This window comes from Cyclopterus lumpus, chromosome 25 (assembly GCF_009769545.1).
Source record: "Cyclopterus lumpus isolate fCycLum1 chromosome 25, fCycLum1.pri, whole genome shotgun sequence".
NCBI classification, from domain to species: domain Eukaryota; kingdom Metazoa; phylum Chordata; class Actinopteri; order Perciformes; family Cyclopteridae; genus Cyclopterus; species Cyclopterus lumpus.
In genome coordinates, this window is record NC_046990.1 from 8,153,745 (window position 1) to 8,175,219 (window position 21,475).

A 21,475-nucleotide genomic window follows, 5' to 3' on the forward strand; every position below is an offset into this window, starting at 1 on the left:
CTTTCCCCTTAAATATTCTATACATTCAGGTCACGTGTGCATAAAAAGACAATACCCATTTCTGTGGGGCCTATATAAAATTGACATATTGATCCTATCTGTTCTAGTGGGTTGACGCACTGAAAACACCATGACGAGTCTAAGACGGAAAGCCTGACACATTGAGATAAGGCTGCTGTCACATGAAAACCTCATCACAGTTTTCTGTAATGAAATGATAAAAAAAAAAAAAAAAAAAAAAAATGTTTTGGCAAATGTTTGAGAAGTCATTCCCAATTGATCTTGTATAGCAAGTTTTGAATAGGTTTTGTGAGGCCAAACACTCATGAAACCTACTCAACAGATTAATGTTATGCAAAGCCTGTGTTTTTGAGGTTGGTATGCAACATCAGCTGAAGTCAGCTAGAGCCTATGGGAGACCATCTTGGTGCGGGCAGCTGCAGAGCTGGGCAGAGCAGAGAGAGAGAGAGAGAGGGGGGGGGGGCGGACAGGGCTGGTCAGGGCACCTGGAGTCGTTTGCAGAGCGAACGTAGATCTTCACTGTTTAGTGCATCAATCCGACGGTGGTACTCCGTCAGAGACACTACCTGGTAGTATAAAGACAGGAACAGGTGGAACATAAAACTGCCAGCTCGATCGGCGGCCAGGGAAAGGAAAGGGTGAGTTTTGGAAGGCATGGTCTGCACTAGGTAGTGCGATTTCAGTGAACTTAACACTGCTCTTTATGTAAAAAAGGAGGTAGATGTAAAAAATGTAAAGACAATTTCTAATAAAGGCTTACGGCCTGTTAACAAGAAGAGAAAAGGTGGGGGCACTTAAAAGCACTTCATCGTTTTGCATGTTTGTGTAATACGTTTAATAACACCACCATTGGTTGCTCAGTTAGACTAAAAGTTAACTTAAACCAAATGCAACCCCCCTTCCACACACACACACACACACACACACACACACACACACACACACACAAAACACTACCAAGTCCATGAACATTAACCAATGTCAGGAATAATAATCCACAACTGCAGCCCAGACAGACCAACACAGACTATGAGCACGGCTACATTCCAACAAAGTTACACCCACCGCTACAAACTCCACCGAGAGCTGCTGCCTCTGTTCTGCCACTGAGGAAACGTTGGCGTGTAAACAGTTGGGAAAGATATATTTATTTATAGCACAAGATAAATAAAAAAAGCCACACATACCACACACTCAGAGTCATATTAACGTGTCTATATTTCAATGAATATCATACTGTCTGGCAACTGCCTTTGATTCTTGATTGTTTCTTTTTTTTTACAAACGAGACAATCTTGCCCTCAACTTGTTATTGTTGGTGTAAATACGTGTTTCGGTAACAAGCTGCCTCTTTACAGCACTCAATCGAGCAGCACGCGACAGACTGCCCTCTTATCTGACGAGGTCAATGTCATGAAGAGGGCAGCATTTGGAAGTAACCGGTGAATTAAATACGGCGTCACACAGCACACGCGACTAATTAAATCCCACGTGACCTGAAAACTTGAAAAAATAAAACGTAATTATGCTAACTGGTAAACAACAACAACGACAACAAAAACATGTTATGTGAGGTTAAGTAAACTGGTGAATTAAAAGGCGCCTAGTAACTGAACACTTTCAGTCATCACACAGAGCCGCACACTTCGTATTACACGGTGCCAAGAAGACAGGCATCACTTTCCCGACTGCTCTCTAGTGGTTAGATAGTGGCCACTTTGATTCACGTCCATCACTGACCTAACTAGACCATATCGGCTAGCGGGCTAGCTAGCTTGGCTAGCGCGTTAGCACGGCTTGCCAACAACAAGAGAACATACAACGTCCGTACATCGACGAAGACCGAAAACAAGCGCAATGCACAGGGAACATACACAGGTGTACTTTGGGGTCAGCCGTTTCTCTTGGTCTTTCCCACTCCTGGAACACATATTTTGTTTCCTGGGCGAGGTTGAAGCCGGGCAGTCACATCACATATTCCTTTAAGTTCCACCCGTGTAGCCCGGAGACAAGAAGACGGAGTTGGTATGAAGCTTGGCAGCCTGCTCGACTAAAAAATAAACATTTTTTTTTTTTTCTTTTTCCAAATGGGCTTTCTACGCCGTGTGATTTGTGTGACATCTCTAAAACCCAATAACAACACGGGACAGGAGAGAAACCGGCTCCCCATTGGTTAAAGGGAAATAGGACCGGTCCCATAACAGACAGGATTTAAAGAGACAGTAACACCACAAGCCCATGAGGTACTGGGTTACAAAAAAAGTTCAAATTAAATCAAATTCTTCAACAAAATATATTAGTTTGACGAAACTCTGTTCGAAAAACACATTTTTTTAAATGCTCTTCCTTAAAGTTCCATGCAAAAACGGTGTTCTTTAAAATTCATGTATTGTCACCTGGACAAACAAAAGCAGCAAGTTCCTGTTTACGTATTCAAATGTAATGGATCATGTAGGGACAAACAAATCAGTCCATTTAGTTATCTACATCATTCATTTACATTAAAATTTAAATCCTGGCCACGGCTTCCACCGTATCAAATTCTTCATACAACGAATGCATCCCTTTCATTATCCACAGGCTCGAAAACAATCTCCCTTTACTAAAACCATCCCTGTGGTGCAGTGATGTGCCTTCACCGTGCTGGAAATCTAGATGGACATCCCTCGCCTGTGCTCCCTAGTTTTACTGCCACATTCTATGTGCAATGAAGAAAACCTCGAGAAATTAGTTTGAAAAGAAAAGACCGATTGAACCCAGATCAGTGCCATATGAGTTTGGGTTGATTTCATAGCCAAAAAACCCCAAAACTATTTAGTTGCTCAACGATTACATTCCCTGCAGCAACTCATAATTTTGTTAGCCTTTTGCCATTCACCAAAATACGTTGCCAAATGCTGAACAACACTAGTGACAGTCACACAACATGTGATGAAACTACATTACACAAACATGCAAAACACTTTGGTTGGAAGTTCAGAGAAGTGCATTTCCAAGCAAAGCAAGTGTTCATACTACTTACACAACTTGCATGTGATAGAAAGTTCACACAAAAAGTTACTATCAAAATCAAGAAATATGCAGTGGTACATAGAAATGCAATATACAGAAGCAGAAAATGAAACCAAGGTTTTTAAAACAATTCTGATGGATTGAAAAACCATGATACGTTTTGGACTATGTATTACGTAATGAAAGCAAATCAACACATTGATATAGAACATGTACAATTAACACAAACAAATAAACTAAACAATACACCACATACAGTTCTGGTTTCACAGGTTATGGATTAAACCATAGTAACTATACTTAATCCATGCGTGTGAAGCTTGAGACGACACAACAGGTGTGCTTTAAGCAAGGTGGGGGAACAGTTTTAGCGTGTGGACCTTACCTCCCACTCCTTGACATTGAGGTCAGTGATTGGCTCGTCCTCAGCTGTTTCTGACACCTCATTCTTCTTGACAACCATAAACCCGGGCTCTTGTCCCATCCCCCTGACCCCCTCACCGTACATGTCCGGGCTCCACTGCATGAAGAACACGTACAGGTGGTCTGACCTGGGGGGGAAGAAACGCAACTCCTATCAGCACATAAACTCCCAAAGGTTCTGAGAATGAGTATTTTTGTACGTTAAAACATTCTCAAACAGCACCAATAGCCGTTTACCATTTACTTGTCTCCTCATTTCTGCCTGCCTGTGTGACCGCGTGTTCTTATCAAGTATTTTGCGACAAAAGCCATCACTTTTGTGCTTAAGTGTGGGAACACTTTGAAAACAAGTGTTCTTATAATAACTAGTTGAACCTACGTACAATGATTTAGTTGTTCCCTTTTGGGCAGCCCAACAAGCTGTAAATACAACATTCTCATACCAAGTTGTTGGTCAATGGTTTCTTATTTGGACATCAAACAAACAGATCAACAATGGCATTCATTTAGAGTCGTATTTCTGGACCCAAATAATCAAAGTCCCATATTCACGTTCCCTTTAGCTCCATTTTGATCTCCACCAACTCCTGGGGAAAACATGTCTCTTTAGCTGCTTAATGCTCCTTATCTCCTCTCCCTCTCAAACATTACAACTATAATTGTGTCCCTCTGCAAACCGTTCAGGATATGATGAGATATTACAGCATAACTTAAGCAAAAGTTGAAAACGAATACACTTTGAGCATTACAGAGCTGTGCAGACTCAGTAGGCTGAGCTGTATTCAGTGTTGTGGTTGTGTACAGCTCATTCAATGCCTCCCTTTCTTCCCACACCATTGCCAAGACACTTAAAGCCGCATCATGCGGGTTGCCTCCCATCTAGGTCAAGCTCCAGAGAGTCTAGCAGAGTCGGAAGGAAAGGACTAAGAGCCGCTGTGTTGTCAGTCCCAACAGCTTATTATCACCCCTCCCACACACCTCAGCCCGGTGCCAATACGTTAAAAATAATTAGTCACATGTACGAGCACCGTCTCTAAATACGAGCTTTGAATCTGCAATGCACCCCAAGGAGCAGCAAACTTGTTTTCCAGGTGGGAACTGCTGCAGCTAAGCAACCTGCAGATGACAACAACAACCCTGTAACAAACAAGGAAGTTCATAATTAATAATGAAAGTGCGTGTGAGTGTGTGTGTGTCTGTGTGTGTGGGAGGAGGAGGGGTTCTGTGTCATTACTGCACTCTCAACACAGCACATAACAAAGAAGCATTTATGGTACCGCGACTAACTAAAAAGGACGCGCCTGTTTGTTTGATTCAAATGTGATTAGCAGCCTGAAGGAACACCACGTGTGCTGCTGCTGCCGCAATGCACTGAAAACAGCAGTGAGGCTGGACAAGTGACTGATCACATCCACCTCATGTTTGTCATCACCATTTTTGTTCCTTTGTACAATAGACAATGTAACTAATGCTGTACTGGAGACCGATTTGGCAGTAATGGATGGCCTCTGATTGATTAAATTAACTCCCTATATAAACACATTACGCAACTTTTTCATGAAATGCGTCTCTTTCCAGCAAGAAGAGCTCTAATGTTATTATGACTGCTGCTTGCTTGGCAACTGTACAGGCAGTCGGAGCGCTCCAACTTGGAAAAACACACATATGTCGTATCTATTTTCAGATGATATAAAACATTACAGCGGAGGTCAGAACAAGTTCAGGAGCATTTTTGTGGGCGAAAGTCTTTCTGAGGATCCAAAGCTCGGAAAAAAACACAAGCTTTATTGTTGGATGGATTTTGAGGGTGTGTGTCCCAGCGCAGGAATAAAGTGCATGTCTGTTTCCCCTGCAGAGTGAATGAATAATAAATCGTTTTGCTGTCTGGCAGAGGCAGCACCGGGAGATGGGCCGGAGCCGCAGTGGGAGTCAGACCCGACAAAGAGTGCATATTTGATTGGTTTCAAATATTAAAAAGGACTGGAGGTGATGTGCCTTGGTAATAACTCAGACAAATATTGTGGTGCGTTAGGAGTATGTTAGGATCGCACAAATCACTGCAGCTTTCTGCATTAAAAACAAAGTATGTTGTCCTGACTACTATAGAGGCTACTATATCATGTACTTTTGCTTTGTAGTATTTTGTTTCACATTTTAAATATTGCTCCATGTCATCAGATACAGCACTGGCTTCACAAAAGTTATTTAGGCTACCACAAAAAGGATTTGCTTGAATTCAAAAAAGGTGCGGCAGAGGCACTGACCTCTCCTGCGGCACAGCGAACCAGTACTCGTGCTTCTTGCCCTGCTGGGCGTACTGCTGCATGGAGGCGCTGGCGTTAGAAATGAACGTCTTCTTCATGGGCTTCCCCACCCGCAGACACAGGAACTTGTGAGAGGGGTGCTTCCGTCTCTCTGCAGACCCTGTACCTGGAAGAGAAAAAACATCACGTTGTCACAAAAGCATAGAAATGTCTTATTTTATGGCTTAGTGGCTGCAACAAATGGGGTAAAATATGAAGCCTAGCATAGCATACAGACTGGAAACTGTTCGCCCGGCTCAGGCTTTTACACTTATGTTGTGTGTATTGATCACAACAAGTCCATTAGTGAGCTTTACAGATGTTGCGAGGCAGACTTTGCAAGTTTTGGACAGAGCCAGGTCAGCTGTCCCCCGTGTCCAGTCTTTATGCTAAGCTAAATAACCTTTGGCAGCTTTGTATTTATTTTAGACACAAGAGTGGTATCAATCTAAACAACTAACTCTCGCAGGAAAGCAATGCAGCCTTATTCCCAAGTAAACAAACAAGCTGCTTTTAAAAACCATTAAGTGTTTTATTTCAAATGTCTAAATACATCTTGTTGATTAACTGTGTATTCTGCCGCTAATACTTGCCTTATGCATGTGACCTAGTTTTCCACCCTCTATTTACTGGCTACTTCAACTAGCATTAGTCATTTTGGGGCAGAAACGCATCAGATGACAGAAACAAATGGAGAAGCACACTACAACTGATAGTGGCACAGAGTCCTCTGCCTGTGGTACATTATCAATGGCCTATTATAAGGTCGCAGCCCCCAGGGACTGAATGACATCACTGCACCAGTGACATTACACAGCCACATATTGTCAGCTCCTGGATGGGCAGCTCAATAAAACTTGCAATAACGATAGACAAAATAATCTGCTTCGACATGCTCAGTGGGACAAATTAAATTGTAAGAATGCATTATTTCTGTATTAATGCAGCTTGTTTTTGAGGTGGCTGCTGTTACTTGCGTGGGCTGTGCTAATGTGCACAGAATAATGGGCAGCCCTGCTGAGATCCCTCCTCTGTGCGACAATAATTGAAGGGGAGAACATGGTCTCTCCCTCTCTCTCTCTCCCTCCCTTTCGTGAATAAAACTACTCGTCAGGAAGAAAGATAAAATGAAGAAACAAAGAATAACTGGCTTGGTGCATTTCTTTTCTTTCATTTTCTATTGCACATAAATATATGTAAAAAACAAACAAAACAAGATTAAAAGAAGTTCACATGTTATAACTCACGTTTTTCTTATGGTTTTGTATACGTTACTGGAAGATGACTTGTTATTTCATCCAACGTGGAATGGACCAAACATTTGGCATGACCACCAATATCTAACTACTCATAGTTGGCAGGTTAAAACAATCTTAAAGCCACTGGTGGGATCCTTTAATCTTTAACATAGCAAGGAGAACAACAAAAGTGTATTGCACGCTTTGGGAGAAGGTAATATTTGTTTAAATCCACATGAAAGCAAACCAGAGAAGGATGGCACATGTTAATAACACCTCTCTGAATGCTGTCTCAGAAGGTGTTTTGATGTTGTGTTTCATCGCCACCGTGTTTCGCCTTTGGGCATTACTTGTATTTGTGGCGTTGTGGTGTTTGATAGGCTTTAGCTTATCACCCAGAGGAGTGGCCCAGACCACCAGAGCCCGAGATCAAAGAGCTGCATAAAGCCCCATAAAGCCCGGCTAGCTCCACCGGGCTGATAACAACAGAGAGGCAGCCATTTCCCTTCGTCTTTATATACCAATTACTAGCACCGAGGCAGAGTGGAAACAGAAAGGTTATCAGGATCCAACATGAGAGACGGGATTCTGAAGCAGCCAGAGAGGAGAGGAACTCACTTTGATAGTCTTCAGAGGAATATGGATGTAGAGGTTGCAGCTAAAAGACAACAAGAGCTAAAATGTCCGCCTGTACCTGTTTTTCACGAGCTTTGAGGTACACGTTTTCTAACTGTTACTAGGTAAAGGTGTTTACCTTCTGCAGAGTTCTGCGTGCCATCCTTTGGTGTCTGCTCTACATTCTCCTTTTCCTCTTTGCCCTGTTGCATAGTGTTCGTTTTGGGCACGTCTGTCCCCTCGTTGGCTTCGTTGGACTTCGTTGGACTGGCTGCGACAGAGATGGTGTCTGCGGCACAAGGGGTGGCGGAGCTTTGGGAGCCCGGGCGAGAGGTGCTGCTGCTGCTGGGGCCCTGGGCCTGGCTAGTGCTGCTGCTGGTGGTGGTGGGTGTGCTTGGTGTGCTTGGTGGCTTCTCTTCACTGTGCTGCTTGGATCTCATGGGGGACTGGCTATCGTTCTCTGTGGCAGTGCCTGGTGGATTGTCCTCTGCTTTTGCCGCAGCGCTCTCCTCCGGCTGACTGGCCTTGCCTGGGGCCTGGGACATGGCACTGCTGGCCTCCACCCGGGTGACGCTCTGCACAGACTCCGTGGACGCGCCCGACGACTTGTACAGGCGGAGGTCCTCGTTAGACGCCTGCTCCTCCTCGCGGATGGGGGACAGCTCCGTCTCGGTGAAGACGTCTTCGGAGAGGGAGCCCTCGATGATGCGCGGGGCCGTGCTGCCGCTGTCGTTGGCCCCCGGCTCCCTAAGGCGCTGCTCTGGCTCCTTCTGGGAGGGATGTCTCTCAGTGGGAAGAGGCTCCAGGTCACTGGAAACAACGAGCAGAAATAATACATGTGCAAAGACGAGAGGAATATTTGGACATATCTCTACATGTTCCACATGAAGGGAGATCCGTTTATATTAGTCAGCCTGTAAATGCCCTAATATATCTGTCTAATATATGTGAGAACTTGAGACTTTAAACAGAATAGTTGTGTCTGGCAAGACGTGGGTGTTCATCAGGCATGGATGCTCTAATGACTTGAGATACACTATTCAGTTGCATTCTGGGAATTTTTTGGAGCTTGACCTCAGTCAGGGTCTCTGCATACGCCCTTTTGTGAGTCCCCCTTCTTTTTAGAAACGCAACTCTAAATCACTTGAGTGCACTTCTAACCAATCATCAGCCACATTTATCAATAATCTATGATTAAATGTAATAATGCATGCATTTCCCTGCTGAGAGTCAATTGACCTGCTAATTCCTCTCCCAACAGTATGTTTTTTTTAATCCATAAATGTTTGTGAAGAGTAATTTTTTTTAAATTGGGAAATACTATAGTTTCTAATATTAGATCACATTTCCCCTTACATAAATCGGTCTTCAACAACAACAACACAATTGAAATAAAGCACACAAATAAACAACTAAACAAGAACTCGTGGGAGGAAACAGTAGTGGATCCTCTGAAGTGGCTGCTTCCTAGTGCATAAAGGAAGTAAACAATCCGAACGTAGGAGGGGTGACGGCATACTTCATTAACCCCGGTGTGATTGCCGTTTCCGTTACATTTTGGGACGTTGGGGGGGGGGGGGGATTAAACTACTGATGCAATCTGACTGTGGGTGCAGAGAAGGACACTGATTATAGCGAGGTTGTTGCATTTCTAGGAGGGTGAGAGTGGAAGAAGTCTAACTATAAGAGTGTATTTAGGAGTCAGGGTTTATATACTGGAAATAAATACATGCGTTAGTGTTCACCATACATACTCAACAACAACCGTATGTGTCAACATTTCTTTCTTACTCGGGCACAGCCTCTCTGATCTTGGGGTCGGTGATCTCCTTGCAGATGGCAGCAGATTGCACCTCCTCCAGGGGACACATGATGCCGTACTCCTCGCACCCATGGGCTTGAACCAGTGGGTCCATCCGGTGAGGGTCAAACATGATGTTGTTGGGCGTCACCAGCAACACCCCGCTCACCGCACCCTGAATCCACACAGGAGAAGAGAGGGACGGGCGAGGGAGACATGGAACCCATCAGAACTTTAAAAAAAGGGAACGGCTTAGCATGTTCAACGACCACCGAAGGATAATCAAAAGCACCTCTGTCACACAAGCAACTGGAAGCCGAATCAATTTGAGACCGTTGATGTCCTAAATCAAGTAGAAGTTATTGACTGCTGGCACAGCGACCACTTCAGTGCTTTCATGTGGTACCTGAGAGTGAATCAGCAGTGGTTCAAAACCATGGATCTGTGTGTGTGTGTGTGTCACAATATGTTTTCTTAGTTTTTCATATTTTTCACGATTTAAGCTACTTTTTAAAAATTATTCTAGCAAACTGGAAATGTCCCTTTTAGAACCGAGGTCAAACACTACTACAAAATAAATGGATCTGAACCGACATGCAACTGCACTGAAGACCGTTTAAGACAACTCAGTTTGCAGCACTTCAAGGGGCCGCAGAGCAGCATTAACTCTAATCAGCAGAATTAAACTGCAGTCGACAGGAGAGACGCTCCTCTTCGCGTGCTGGGTCTAAAGGGTTATTCAGATCCGCCCCCACGTGTGCCCACATCGTTACCGTGCTCTCATTTTATCCTCGTTCCAGGTTTTCTTAAAATCGATTCGACAACAACAAACAAGCCGGAATGCCACGGTTTTATAAAGATAGCAGTGAAAGAGAGATTTGAGTGTGATGACTTTCCCTCTAACTGCCTTGTTTACGTCTGCCTCGGTGGGTGATTTCATGTTTCGCTGAGAAAACCATGGGAGGGCACGAGAATTAGCAACTGAAACGGCAACTGATTAGCATGTTTTTCAAAACTGAAATCGGTCGCCACGGACGGCATTGTCTGCTAAAGTGGAGCACTTGGTAATTTTTGTTGTTGCTGCTTTATTCTTCTATTATTGTGGAAAGGGTGTATACACTACTGAATCTCATCGATGGTTTACAACAACAAACCAAGAAAAAGAACTAAGTTTTAACGTGGACCTTTACTTTAAGTCCGATACAGCAACAGCCACGCCTTTTGAAATATGGAGCGTGTCAAGTACAATAGAGTATAATCATATATTCAGTTTGATACTAAAACAACCACTTCAAATCTCTCCTTTTTTTTTTTGCCGACGTAATTTAACTTTAGACTTGCAGCAAAACCGCCTGTCACATGACCAGGAGGGTACATGCCTTCTATAACGCGCCTTACCATGCCACCGGTGATGTACTTGCAGTTGATCTTGAGGAACTTCTCTGTGAGGGCCTCCTCCTCCTGGGAGGTGGATGACACCACTCTGGACTGGCGCAAGGCGGAGAACACCGGGGGGTGAACGCCTTCTGGTCTGGGGGGGCCATCAGAGTCCTTGAGATAGGACAGGAGGGGAGTTAGTACGTACTTTTATAATACCCATCATCTGTTCTTGAGGCTGGACTAGTTTGTCCTTCCGTCACCCTAAACAGAGGAGGGAGCATTTTAGGGAGTTAATGCAGTCATGCTAATAGTCTATTTCTACATGAATTGAGGGTTTCAATACTTTCACAGTATTTATACAGCATTTAGAGAGTAAATGTGAAAATCTCACTTTTTACAATATGGGACCTTTTATATGTAAGGAAGTGACTAATGGAAAACTGAGTCACACACACACACACACACACACACACACACACACACACACACACACACACACACACACACACACACACACACACACACACACACACACACACACACACACACACACACACACACACACACACACACACACACACACACACACACACACACACACACACACACACACACACACACACACACACACACTTTAAACAGCATTCAACTACATGATAAGATGATAAGCACTGTCGAACAAGCAGAGTTTGGTTCACTTGGCAATACTTGGTGTAACTAATTTGCGTCTCATTTCATCAAACTAATGCGTTTGAGTCTCTAAATGTATTATCTATAAATAAACATATTTCCTGCACAGTGGGACAATCGGGTTAGAAGAAACCCAAATGACGAGCCGGGTGAATGTGCCTCCTGAGCCTCACACGGGCAATTAGGTGAAAAGCAATCACACGAGACCGAAGATCTAATTATTGTGCTTTTGGCACAATCTCGTTAGTGTTATTTTGACTCAACGTGCCCTTGAGTCAAGAGTGGGTTTGGAAACTGAATGAATGAGGGGCCAGACATTTATAAATGTACAAAAAATAAGAAAAAAAAGAAGTGCAAATAGCCCTGATCCCCTGTATTCAGAAACTGATCCTCGTTAATAGTTACATTGCTTATTCAGTGTAATTAACAAACGGCAGAAAGGGTTCAACATGAATGTTTTTCTTATTTAACATTCGCCTTTGTGATCGCTTGATTGACTTTCTAACAAGAACGACACAAGCCAACTACCAATCACCTCCGGACACATTACATTACATTTAGCTGACGCTTTGATCCAAAGCGACTTACATTCATCCACCGTAGGCACAGCTACGGGGAGCAATTTGGGGTTAAGTGTCTTGCTCAAGGACACATCGACCGGGGCTAGCAGAAATCGAATCGCCGATCCTCTCATGCGCAATATACACACAGGTTAACGCCCCTTCATTACAAAGTCCTCCTTTATTCTTTAGTGGGTGTATTGAGCATGGAGTGCTGTACAATATATATTATCTTTAATAAAAGATCAATAATGATAACCAGCACAACGGTGGAACTAGGGTGTTCATGTTAATTACACTTATAATTAACCATTAAAGACATACCACTATTTGTGTGTCCGTAATCTGCCAGATGCTCCACAGCCAAGAGGCAATGCAAGTGAAGTCTCAACCATGTTGTTGTATTATATGTTGACACACACACACACACACACACACACACACACACACACACACACACAAAAGCAATTGTGTTACTGCTTCTTCAGCTACGCCGCGGTAACTCCACAAGCTGCCACAGATGGTGTGTCTGCTGGGCTGTAAACGCGAGGTGCGGTGGGTTTGGTGTGTCTACCAGTGGCCTGTTGCCATGCGATGTCTGAGCCACGGGCGGAGACTGACTCAAGTCTGTCTGAATAACCATCAACGGGGACAACGGTCCCGGACCGGGAGACATTTTGTAGGACCGAGCTGACTGAACGACGCTGGACAATCTGTGTCACCAAATGACTGACGGAGGAGTCAGACTGGATAGAGAGATGAGAGGAAGGGGAGAAATGGGGATGAGAAAGACTAAAAAAAAACAACAACAACAAAGCAACTGCAGCAGAAGCGCAAATTTACTGTGGAGAAGAAGAAGAAAAAATTGACAAAAAAAAAAAGAGAGGACAGAGAGGAATGTGTGGGAGTCATCAACGAGGGGGATTTTCGACCGGGTGAGGGGAGGGCCGTCGAAAGCCGACGGAGGAGTTTGGTGAAGAGCTTTCGAGAAGACAGCCCGAGCCCATAACAACTGTCTGCTGTCCTCCTGACACCCACCCACACACCTCACCGTCTCCCAGCGCAGTCAACAAACAGCCGGCAGCTCCTGACCCCCACCGACACACGCAGCCCAGACACTGGCAGCCCGGGGAAGGCTGGGGGGGGGGCTGGGCCAACCTGTTGCTGCCAAAAACAAGCCTCTGTGGACAAGGAGGCGAAAGGGGCCGACAACAAAAGGTGAACAGAGATAAGGGGGGAGAGGGAATCGGAGGTGAAAATAATAACACTTTCAAAAACATCCTCAAAAACAAAAAGAGCAGGATGCCCGATCTTCGAGAGCATCTAGTGTTGATGGGATGCAGATCTGAAGATGCCGAAGACGAGGGTCGCTCGTCACCTACACAACTGCACTTAAATCGCTCCACTTCCCCGATGACTCATTCAAGCTGGCCTTCCCGCTCCGATGTTAAATATGAAAAGAGGGGCAGCCATTTTCCATCTTAAAACAACAACAAGAAACGCTGGCAAGAAACACAGCTGGGAACAGAAACACGCGCGACGCACACCTGGGATTTAAATGAGCAGCAACGGGTATCCAAACATGTCCTCCCCTCGTGGAAACGCACAACAAACAGCCCATTCCCTCTTATTGTATGGTGCATGTGACAAAGGTAAGGGGCGACTGTGGCTCAGTGGAGAGCAGGGTCGTCCCTCAATCAGAGGATCGCCGGTTCGATTCCCCGGCTCCACTAGCCCAGGTCGATGTGTCCTTGGGCAAGACACTTAACCCCAAATTGTGAATGTTTGTTAGTCCTGATGTGCAGGTGGCTCCTCCCATCAGGGTGTGAATAGGTGTGAATGATATCGATAAAGTGCTTTGAGAGGTCGGAAGACTAGAAAAGCGCTCTACAAGTACATGTCTATTTACCATTTACAAATGATGTGTTGGTGATAAAATAACACCCATCACAGAGCTGCTGCTCACAAGGTGCTTAGATTTTTGGCATAGTGCCCAAATGTTGACAAAAAGAAGAAAAGATAATGTTGCATTTGTATATTATGGTGTTATTATGCAGAGTGGGACGATAACTGTCAATACAGTGAAAAGAGTGAGATTAAGTTGGTATGTTGTATTGGCTGCCAATGAGTACATATTCTCTAAAGCTGACAATCTGTCCCTTTATTCATCTTTTAATATGAAATTCTAGTAAAAAAATAAATAAAATTACACGCCTCACTGACTCAGCAGTTTAATTTCCCCAGGTCGTAGCTCATGCATGGGAGCCGGCGTGACGATCAGCGCCGTATAAATTGAGAGAGAAACCTGCACAACACGCTACCCTCAGCGAATCATCACCAGATCAGAAAGCTCCAATCATATCTCACACTGATCAAGCTGCCAAGTCCTCTCCCCTGTGGTTCCCCCACGTTACCACCTGTCCTTCCGTTGTCATTGTAAGCACGTTAGCACGCCGACATTAGCGTTTAGCTTAAAACAAAAAACAAACAGTGCAGGGTTTATACATGGACATGAACCTTTTAAAATCCCCAAACACATAGGAGCACTGTCTACTGACGGGAGGATCATAGTGTGAGGGTAATAATTATTTCCAAAATGAGCACTGACTTCTGTGTGACTCGGACAGTTTGACTCTATTTGGTTACAGCACTACACACACAGCTTGCAGATCAATACAGTTATTTATGCTGTGGAAGGTAGGACTGCGTCACCCTGGCAGTCTTATTATTACACTGGTATGTGAGCCTTCAACTTCGCACAGAATTTCAAATGAAACTGCACGGTAAGGTAAGTAGAGGTAAGGTAAAGCAAGGTAAGAAGAGGTAAGGTAACAGAAGTAGTAAAGAAAAAAGGGTGAAGGGCAACACAACCTCAATGACAAATCCCTTAAGAGACTTTTTTCGACCTCGTTTGAGGTGAGCCACATCTCGTCGATGTCCTGAAGTAACCACATTCTTGGAAACAGGATTTTCAGTGTGTGTGTGTGTGTGTGTGTGTGTGACATCAAAAGGAAAAGAACGCGCATAGTGCAGCACTGACATCTAAAGATGAAAGAGCTGCTGGGGGATTGGTGGTTCAATCCCTGCACTAGTCGATGTGTCCTTGAGCAAGACACTTAACTCTGAATATTTCCCTGTAGCTGTGAAGATGAGGAAGGTAGGAATGGAAGAGCATTGAAATGGACGTACAGGAAGAGAATGGCCGAGGTGAGAAAAAGGAGAGGCATCACAGTTATCTATTCTATGGGATGCTGTGAAGATGAAGTGGGAGGGGGTGACACCGACGCTGGGGACAGGGGATGGATGTAGCAGTCTTCGATGACAGCTGTAGTTACAGAAATCAAAATCCTTTTAGTCTCCAACCAATTTTTCTCTCGGTTAAAAGAATCTAGAGATGGGCCGTTGCTCCTGTAACATGTGGCCCCCCTCCTTCTGTGGTGATGGAGGACAAAATGAGAGGTAATGTATCAATAAAAGACATTCTGCGGTCACCATTCCAGAACAAAATGTCTCTTAAATGGCACATTAGCTGCTTTTTTTCCTCTCTCGATGTATTGATAACGATTTCGGAAGGGAAGTCTGCAGGTGCCACCCGGCTTTGACCTTGTCAGTGACACATGGTGCAATCAAAAATCAATCCATAGCTCCACCATGTGGGCATGGCGTGTTCTGCAGGAGGGAGCACACAATGGTTGGGATTTATCATCCCAACCATTCATCCCCTGATGAGCCCATTTACTGAATCTGTCTTACTAAAAAAAAACAACATCATTTTTAAGACGATTCTCACGAAAACATAGCAGGTGCTGAACATTGCTGAAAACCTGTTCACTTGAGTGAGATCACCACAAGCTTAGCCATGTAGCGCCAGATATATAGCTAATCTAAACTGGTTGGACTTCTTCCATTACTAATTTTAGGTCACACCCCAGTGGAAGGAAGGAAGGAAGGACGGAGGGAGGCAAATAAGAGAGGGAGAGACAGGGAAGGTCACAGTAGTAGCTGTGACCACGGCGGTGAGTAAGCGCGCGCACGTGTGTGTGTGTGTGTGTGTGTGTGTGTGTGTGTGTGTGTGTGTCAGTATGAGCACAAGGACGGCCTGGGTAGGACAAAGAGGACGCGCCTGCCCACACAGATGACCAGAGAGCAAGTACGCCAGCGAGCTGGTGGCTGCCAAATAATCCAACGACAGCGAGACCGCCAGCCGGAAAGTCGACCAACTCCCCATGCATGCACGTGCACGCGCACACAGTCATCCAGACAGCCAGCCAACGATCCATGCCTGCAAGATGTGTTACTTTTTGCTGCCAGGGCCAGCAGGCAGAGCGAGAGCATGAAGACACTTCAGAGCTGCCTTATCTGGCCTTTAGCTCTCCCACAGCAACGCTGAACAATGTGGCTGCGTGGGGAAAAAACTTTCACCACGCAGACTGAAGCATGGCCAGTCTCGAGTAGCAAGTGCATCAAAGCGAATGATGCACTTGTATTATTTTTTTCGCAGCGAACTTTTGATTTGACACCCCTGTCAAATAACCCCTCCATTTGTCCCCACCCGTACAGCATTTAGTCCAACTTAATGCGTTTTAAATGTTCCAACTTTGAAAGCTCAGCTTCTTTTTCGAGGTGTCTGCACAGTCTGAGGGATATAATTCTGCTAGGGGCCCTTTAAAAACGAGACAATGTAACTTTTGAAGGAAAAACTAACTTTGAATGCGAAAACACCCCAACTAAAACGCATTTTTACTCAATTCTAAACAGTCGAGGGCTACATCGTACATGGTCTGATCAGTAGCATATATGGTGGCTAATGTTAGCAAACTTAGGCCAGATATTGTTGTGGAATTGACATATCTGAGCCAGTTCCCCGACTTTTAAGGCCTCTCTACATCCATGCCAGTCTACATGATAACTCTGTTTAATTTGTGTACTTTTCTTTTGAAAGGTTATTCTCTTCACCGCGTTCACTATGCATTTCTGAGGGTTCTTCATGTTCTCGTGCATCGACTTTATTTCTATGGAAACATATAACAAGAGTGAGCGCTAGCAGGGATTTCGATTAAAAATGGTCTATGACTTCAGTTTTGATTTCAATGAATAGCCACACAAATTACTGTGCAATGAAAAAACAATTTTCTTTTTATGGTTTGGATTATTTAACCATCTATTTGAACATCTAATGAGACTTTGAAACACCTGGCACTAGATCTGACTCTTTATATCCAAAAGTTAAAAAGAGAAGCAGCTGAAAGGAGTCCCTCTCTTCAGAACACCTGTCCTCAGGGTTACACTAGCTACTCGCTGCTTGCATTGCTATTATACACCTCCAAGAACCATTTATTTAGATAATACCCTCATTGGGACGCGCGTGCCAAGCACTGAAATTGGCTTGTAATTAAAAGATGCCGGTGATTCTGGAGAGAGAGAGAGGAGAAAAAAAAAAAAAAAAGCCAAGTGGTATAAAGGTCCTTTCCTGTGGTTTAAAAATCAAACAGCACCTGGATGCTGATTGCTTCCATAAGATTCACACACCCACCCACAGGAAGAAAAGGAGATAGGAGTGTGCAGGAAAACACACACACACAGAGTTGGCACAACGGGTGAGGTAATGTTTCCTCCCTTCCAAGCACACTTCCTCTCCCTGGAATAATTGCTGCCTGGCTGCTCGTCTGGGAGAGCGAGCTGCTCCGTTCATTAGTTTCTCTAAATATCAGACACGGCATCACTTTTAAAGGCTTAATTTCACCGCAGTCACAGCCCTATTTCTCTGATCCTCACCCGTCGAGAGAGCCTCTCCCGTTCACGCAGGCATGACCCAAATAGATAAGCAGTAAATGAACGGGGCCCCTTTCTTTTGGCAACCGGGGGGTTGGGGGGGGGGGGGAATTAATGGTGGGAGAGTGTCTGAACCCGAGCTGAGCAACAGTGACAACGACGGAGAGATATCCATTTTCCTCACAAAAGCGGCAACAAGACGTCCGTTTCCATGGAGACCAGCAAACAGTCATATTTCTTAAGGGACCTCTGGGCTTCCTGCGGCGCTCAGTGATTGGCTCATTCAAATGCTGCAGACACAGTAGTCAAGGGAGATGGCTCGCACTGCTGGTCTTAAGGGCTGTGAGGGGCAGGATGCGTTTGGCTGACTGACCTGAAGCCACCTCGGTCACAAACAAGATGCCTCCGACCTGCGGCCCGTTTCCGTTTCTCATGCGACACGACAGGGAAGCTAAGAGGGACAAGTCCAAAACATATTTTTCCACAGAAGGTCGCTCTGGAAACCACACAAGGTCATGGTCTTTGTGGACACACACATACATACATACATACATACATACATACATACATCAATGCCTCAATACATTTATTAATTGTTACATTACAACTGCAAGAAGAAAAAGTATTTGTTTATAGAGACTAATGTATATGCAATGTCATAGCAGCTTACTTAGCTACAAGTTGAAGATGCGTTTGAACTGTACTGCTCCCTCTTTCAGGAGTCTTTAGACCGTCATCTTAGTGGGGAGGGTTTGACATTGAAGGTGGATACCAGTGTCAAAAATGCATCGGATACAGCCTAAAAAGCTGGATTTGGTATCAGCGAGTACACAAGTCTACGCACTGATCAAATATTGTGTCATTTTATCACCTCATTTACACTACAAAGGAACAACCACCACAACCACAACAACAACACATGTCACTTGCCACCCGATCCGTTCATCCTGCATGTGCAAACTACTACGAGACACCTGTGTAAAAACAATCCTCTGCACCCTATTTTTGTCCTGATGATGCCACATTGTGAACCAATCTGTGTTGAGAGAGCTAATTAAGGTTAGCTGTTAGCAGGCGGTGGGGCTGTACAGCCCTGCGGAGCGAAAAGAACACATTGTGGCTTATGGAAAACGTGTGTTTTATATTCTATTCATTGCGGTTCAACTTGGGGGGGGATTTTATTAACGTAAATTTAGATATTTATTTGCGTTGGATTGTTGGTAGTTTGAAGACGCATTGTCACCTTGACCCCTGCATCCTCGCTGCCTTTTACGTCAAGGAACACAGCGGAAATAAATGATGGACTTTGTGTCGTTGATACTTTTGCAGTTGATTTAATGTCCTCCTCCTTATATTGTCAACTGAGGCAGGTTTTATTGTCTGCCCTGTCCTTGGAAATTATTGGCACCTCTTTTCTGCCCTCGAACAGCATGACACATCGTCTTGGATGTTCACCTTCAGGTTAACAAATAACAGACCTGTAAAATGTGACAGCAAACGATCTAAATAGTCTTAATACGTTACATATCTAAATTTCACATCTGCTATATTGGTAAATATGTCATACAGTTCTAGATTCTACCCATAAATTGCACGACAGTCGTTCGTTTAACATCCTTTTTATGAGCGTGTGAGATCGGAGGTGTGGTCAACATACCGTCACTTTCTCTAAATCAGCTTCTGAGGAGGTGGGAGAGAGGGGGCTGATGGGACTGAGGGAGGGGGAGCTTCCAACACTGGAGATGTACCCAGGATCAGGAACGTACAGAACCTGCAAACACAATCCATTTCTGTATTTACACAGGTGCTGCCTTAGTGCAAACAGGCATACACCGCACATGCACAGGGAGAGATACAGGAGAATGTCATGCTCACACACTACAAAGCAAGACAAATAACATAAATGAATAGCTTCATGCGACTGAATGGGATGAACAGAGACAGGGAAAGTAGTTATGATGGTAAGTCGATGTGTCAGAATTGTCAGTGATGGGAACTGATGGTTAGAACACAAATCATGCTTACATTTAATTTATTTCTATACAGGACAGAAACAAAAACATATTAATTTATTAATATGTGGATTCTATTAATTAATAATTGTAATAACTTACTATATTAATCATTTAGTCCAGAAAGTCAATTGTGTCAGCTCCATCTCTATATTGATAGAATGTGTGGATGTATGTGTTGCAATACACATACTAACATATGTCTGTTGCTATCTAGTGATGGGGGGGCTCCATCTGTTGCATAATGTAGTGACAGCGCATGCTAAGGGCAAGCTGTTTAAGAAATAGTTTGACCTTTTAGGAAATGTACTTATTGCTCTCCTACCGAGTTAGATAAGAAGATCAAAACCACTCTTATAGCTTTTCGTTTTGTATGAAGCTAAAGCCAGGCGACAGTTAGCTTAGCTTAAAAGACTGGAAACATAGCAGACTGGCTCAGTCCACAAATAATAAAAATACAAACAAAACAAAAAAACAACTTCTTCCCAGCATTTCCAAAGCTCACTAATCAACACGTGACATTTTAATCTGAAGGTAAAACAATTGACGCCACAGTATGGAACCAAGGGCTGAAATGCTAAACAAAAAGCCTGTAGCTAGCTAGTGAAATATGCTAGCTTAACATACAGAAATATAGTAAGCCTAAAACTGACATGAGGGTAAATTGCGTTGTGCACACATAACATGTTATGAATTGTACCATTCTTCACTTTTGTCTTCAAGGTTCGGTTTTCCAGTTCGCCAGCTTCTAATAACTTTAGAAGTGTAGTTATGGGTTCTTTACCCTGTTGGTAGTGTGTCCCACTACGTAGCAGCTATACACATTTGTTCTGTTTGTTAGCAGAAGAAATTGAAAAGGAGACACCTTACACACAATAACAAGTCACTAAAGAGTCATGCATTATTTTTCCCTCTGCAGTGGGCGGGACTTCTTAGCCCTCTGTATCTATACTTTGTGGTTGACAGAGCCATCCTAGCTGTTCACAGTCATCATGCTAATTCACGCTAACCTTGGCTTCATATTCAGGGTGAACGCAAAAGAGTGGCATTGACATCAGATATAACTCAAAGCAAGAGAGCAAGTTAAGAGTATTTCCCAACATGTTGAAATGATCACTTAGGAGAGGGCTGCGACTTGTTAATTCTTGTACAACCTGTAAAAATCTATTTCAACCAGTATTAGACCTTTACATTTGATACTGCATAAGTAAAGAGATGAAATCAATCTAGGTTTAGCTTTTGAAATTTGCCGTTTACGTTGTGGTTTAACTTCAGCTTTAGCCTCGTAAGAAGAGGAGAGCTGATGGTTCAGAAAGTGCTCTCCACACACCACCGTTTGGACGAAACTCGAGTCAGCATTGTTTACAGAGAGCCGAAATGGGGGATGCCAACGGGATTGGCATGTGTAGTCTGTCCCCATTCGTCTGGATTTTAATTTGACGCCAAGAAGTACAGTCAAAATATAATTCTGTCACCCCCCCTCAACAGATTTAAAATGTGGGTCTGTTGCAGAAGCAATAAAAGATCTAGGATGAAAAGCCTGGGAGACTGGCAGTGTTTTTAGCGGGCTAAAGATGGGATGTTTTGCGTCATGTTGTCGGACCTAAAGCATCTTTGGGACAATTCAAGCACCACATATATTATTATA

The 21,475-nt window shown here is 44.0% G+C and overlaps 1 protein-coding gene across 5 annotated transcripts in view; it reads right to left on the reverse strand.

Annotated features, from left to right (window-relative positions):
- The window catches only part of oxr1a (oxidation resistance 1a), a 47,994-nt gene that overhangs the window by 4,606 nt on the left and 21,913 nt on the right, over positions 1-21,475 (reverse strand). For 2 of the 5 annotated variants that reach the window (XM_034529216.1, XM_034529220.1), the window contains exons 4-10: positions 19,473-19,586; positions 10,812-10,964; positions 9,404-9,588; positions 7,752-8,422; positions 5,721-5,886; positions 3,419-3,584; positions 507-587 (exon numbers count right to left, since the gene is read on the reverse strand). In XM_034529216.1, coding sequence (XP_034385107.1) covers positions 507-587; positions 3,419-3,584; positions 5,721-5,886; positions 7,752-8,422; positions 9,404-9,588; positions 10,812-10,964; positions 19,473-19,586 — 1,536 coding nt within the window. The other 3 variants (XM_034529217.1, XM_034529218.1, XM_034529221.1) reach the window with 3 other exon arrangements.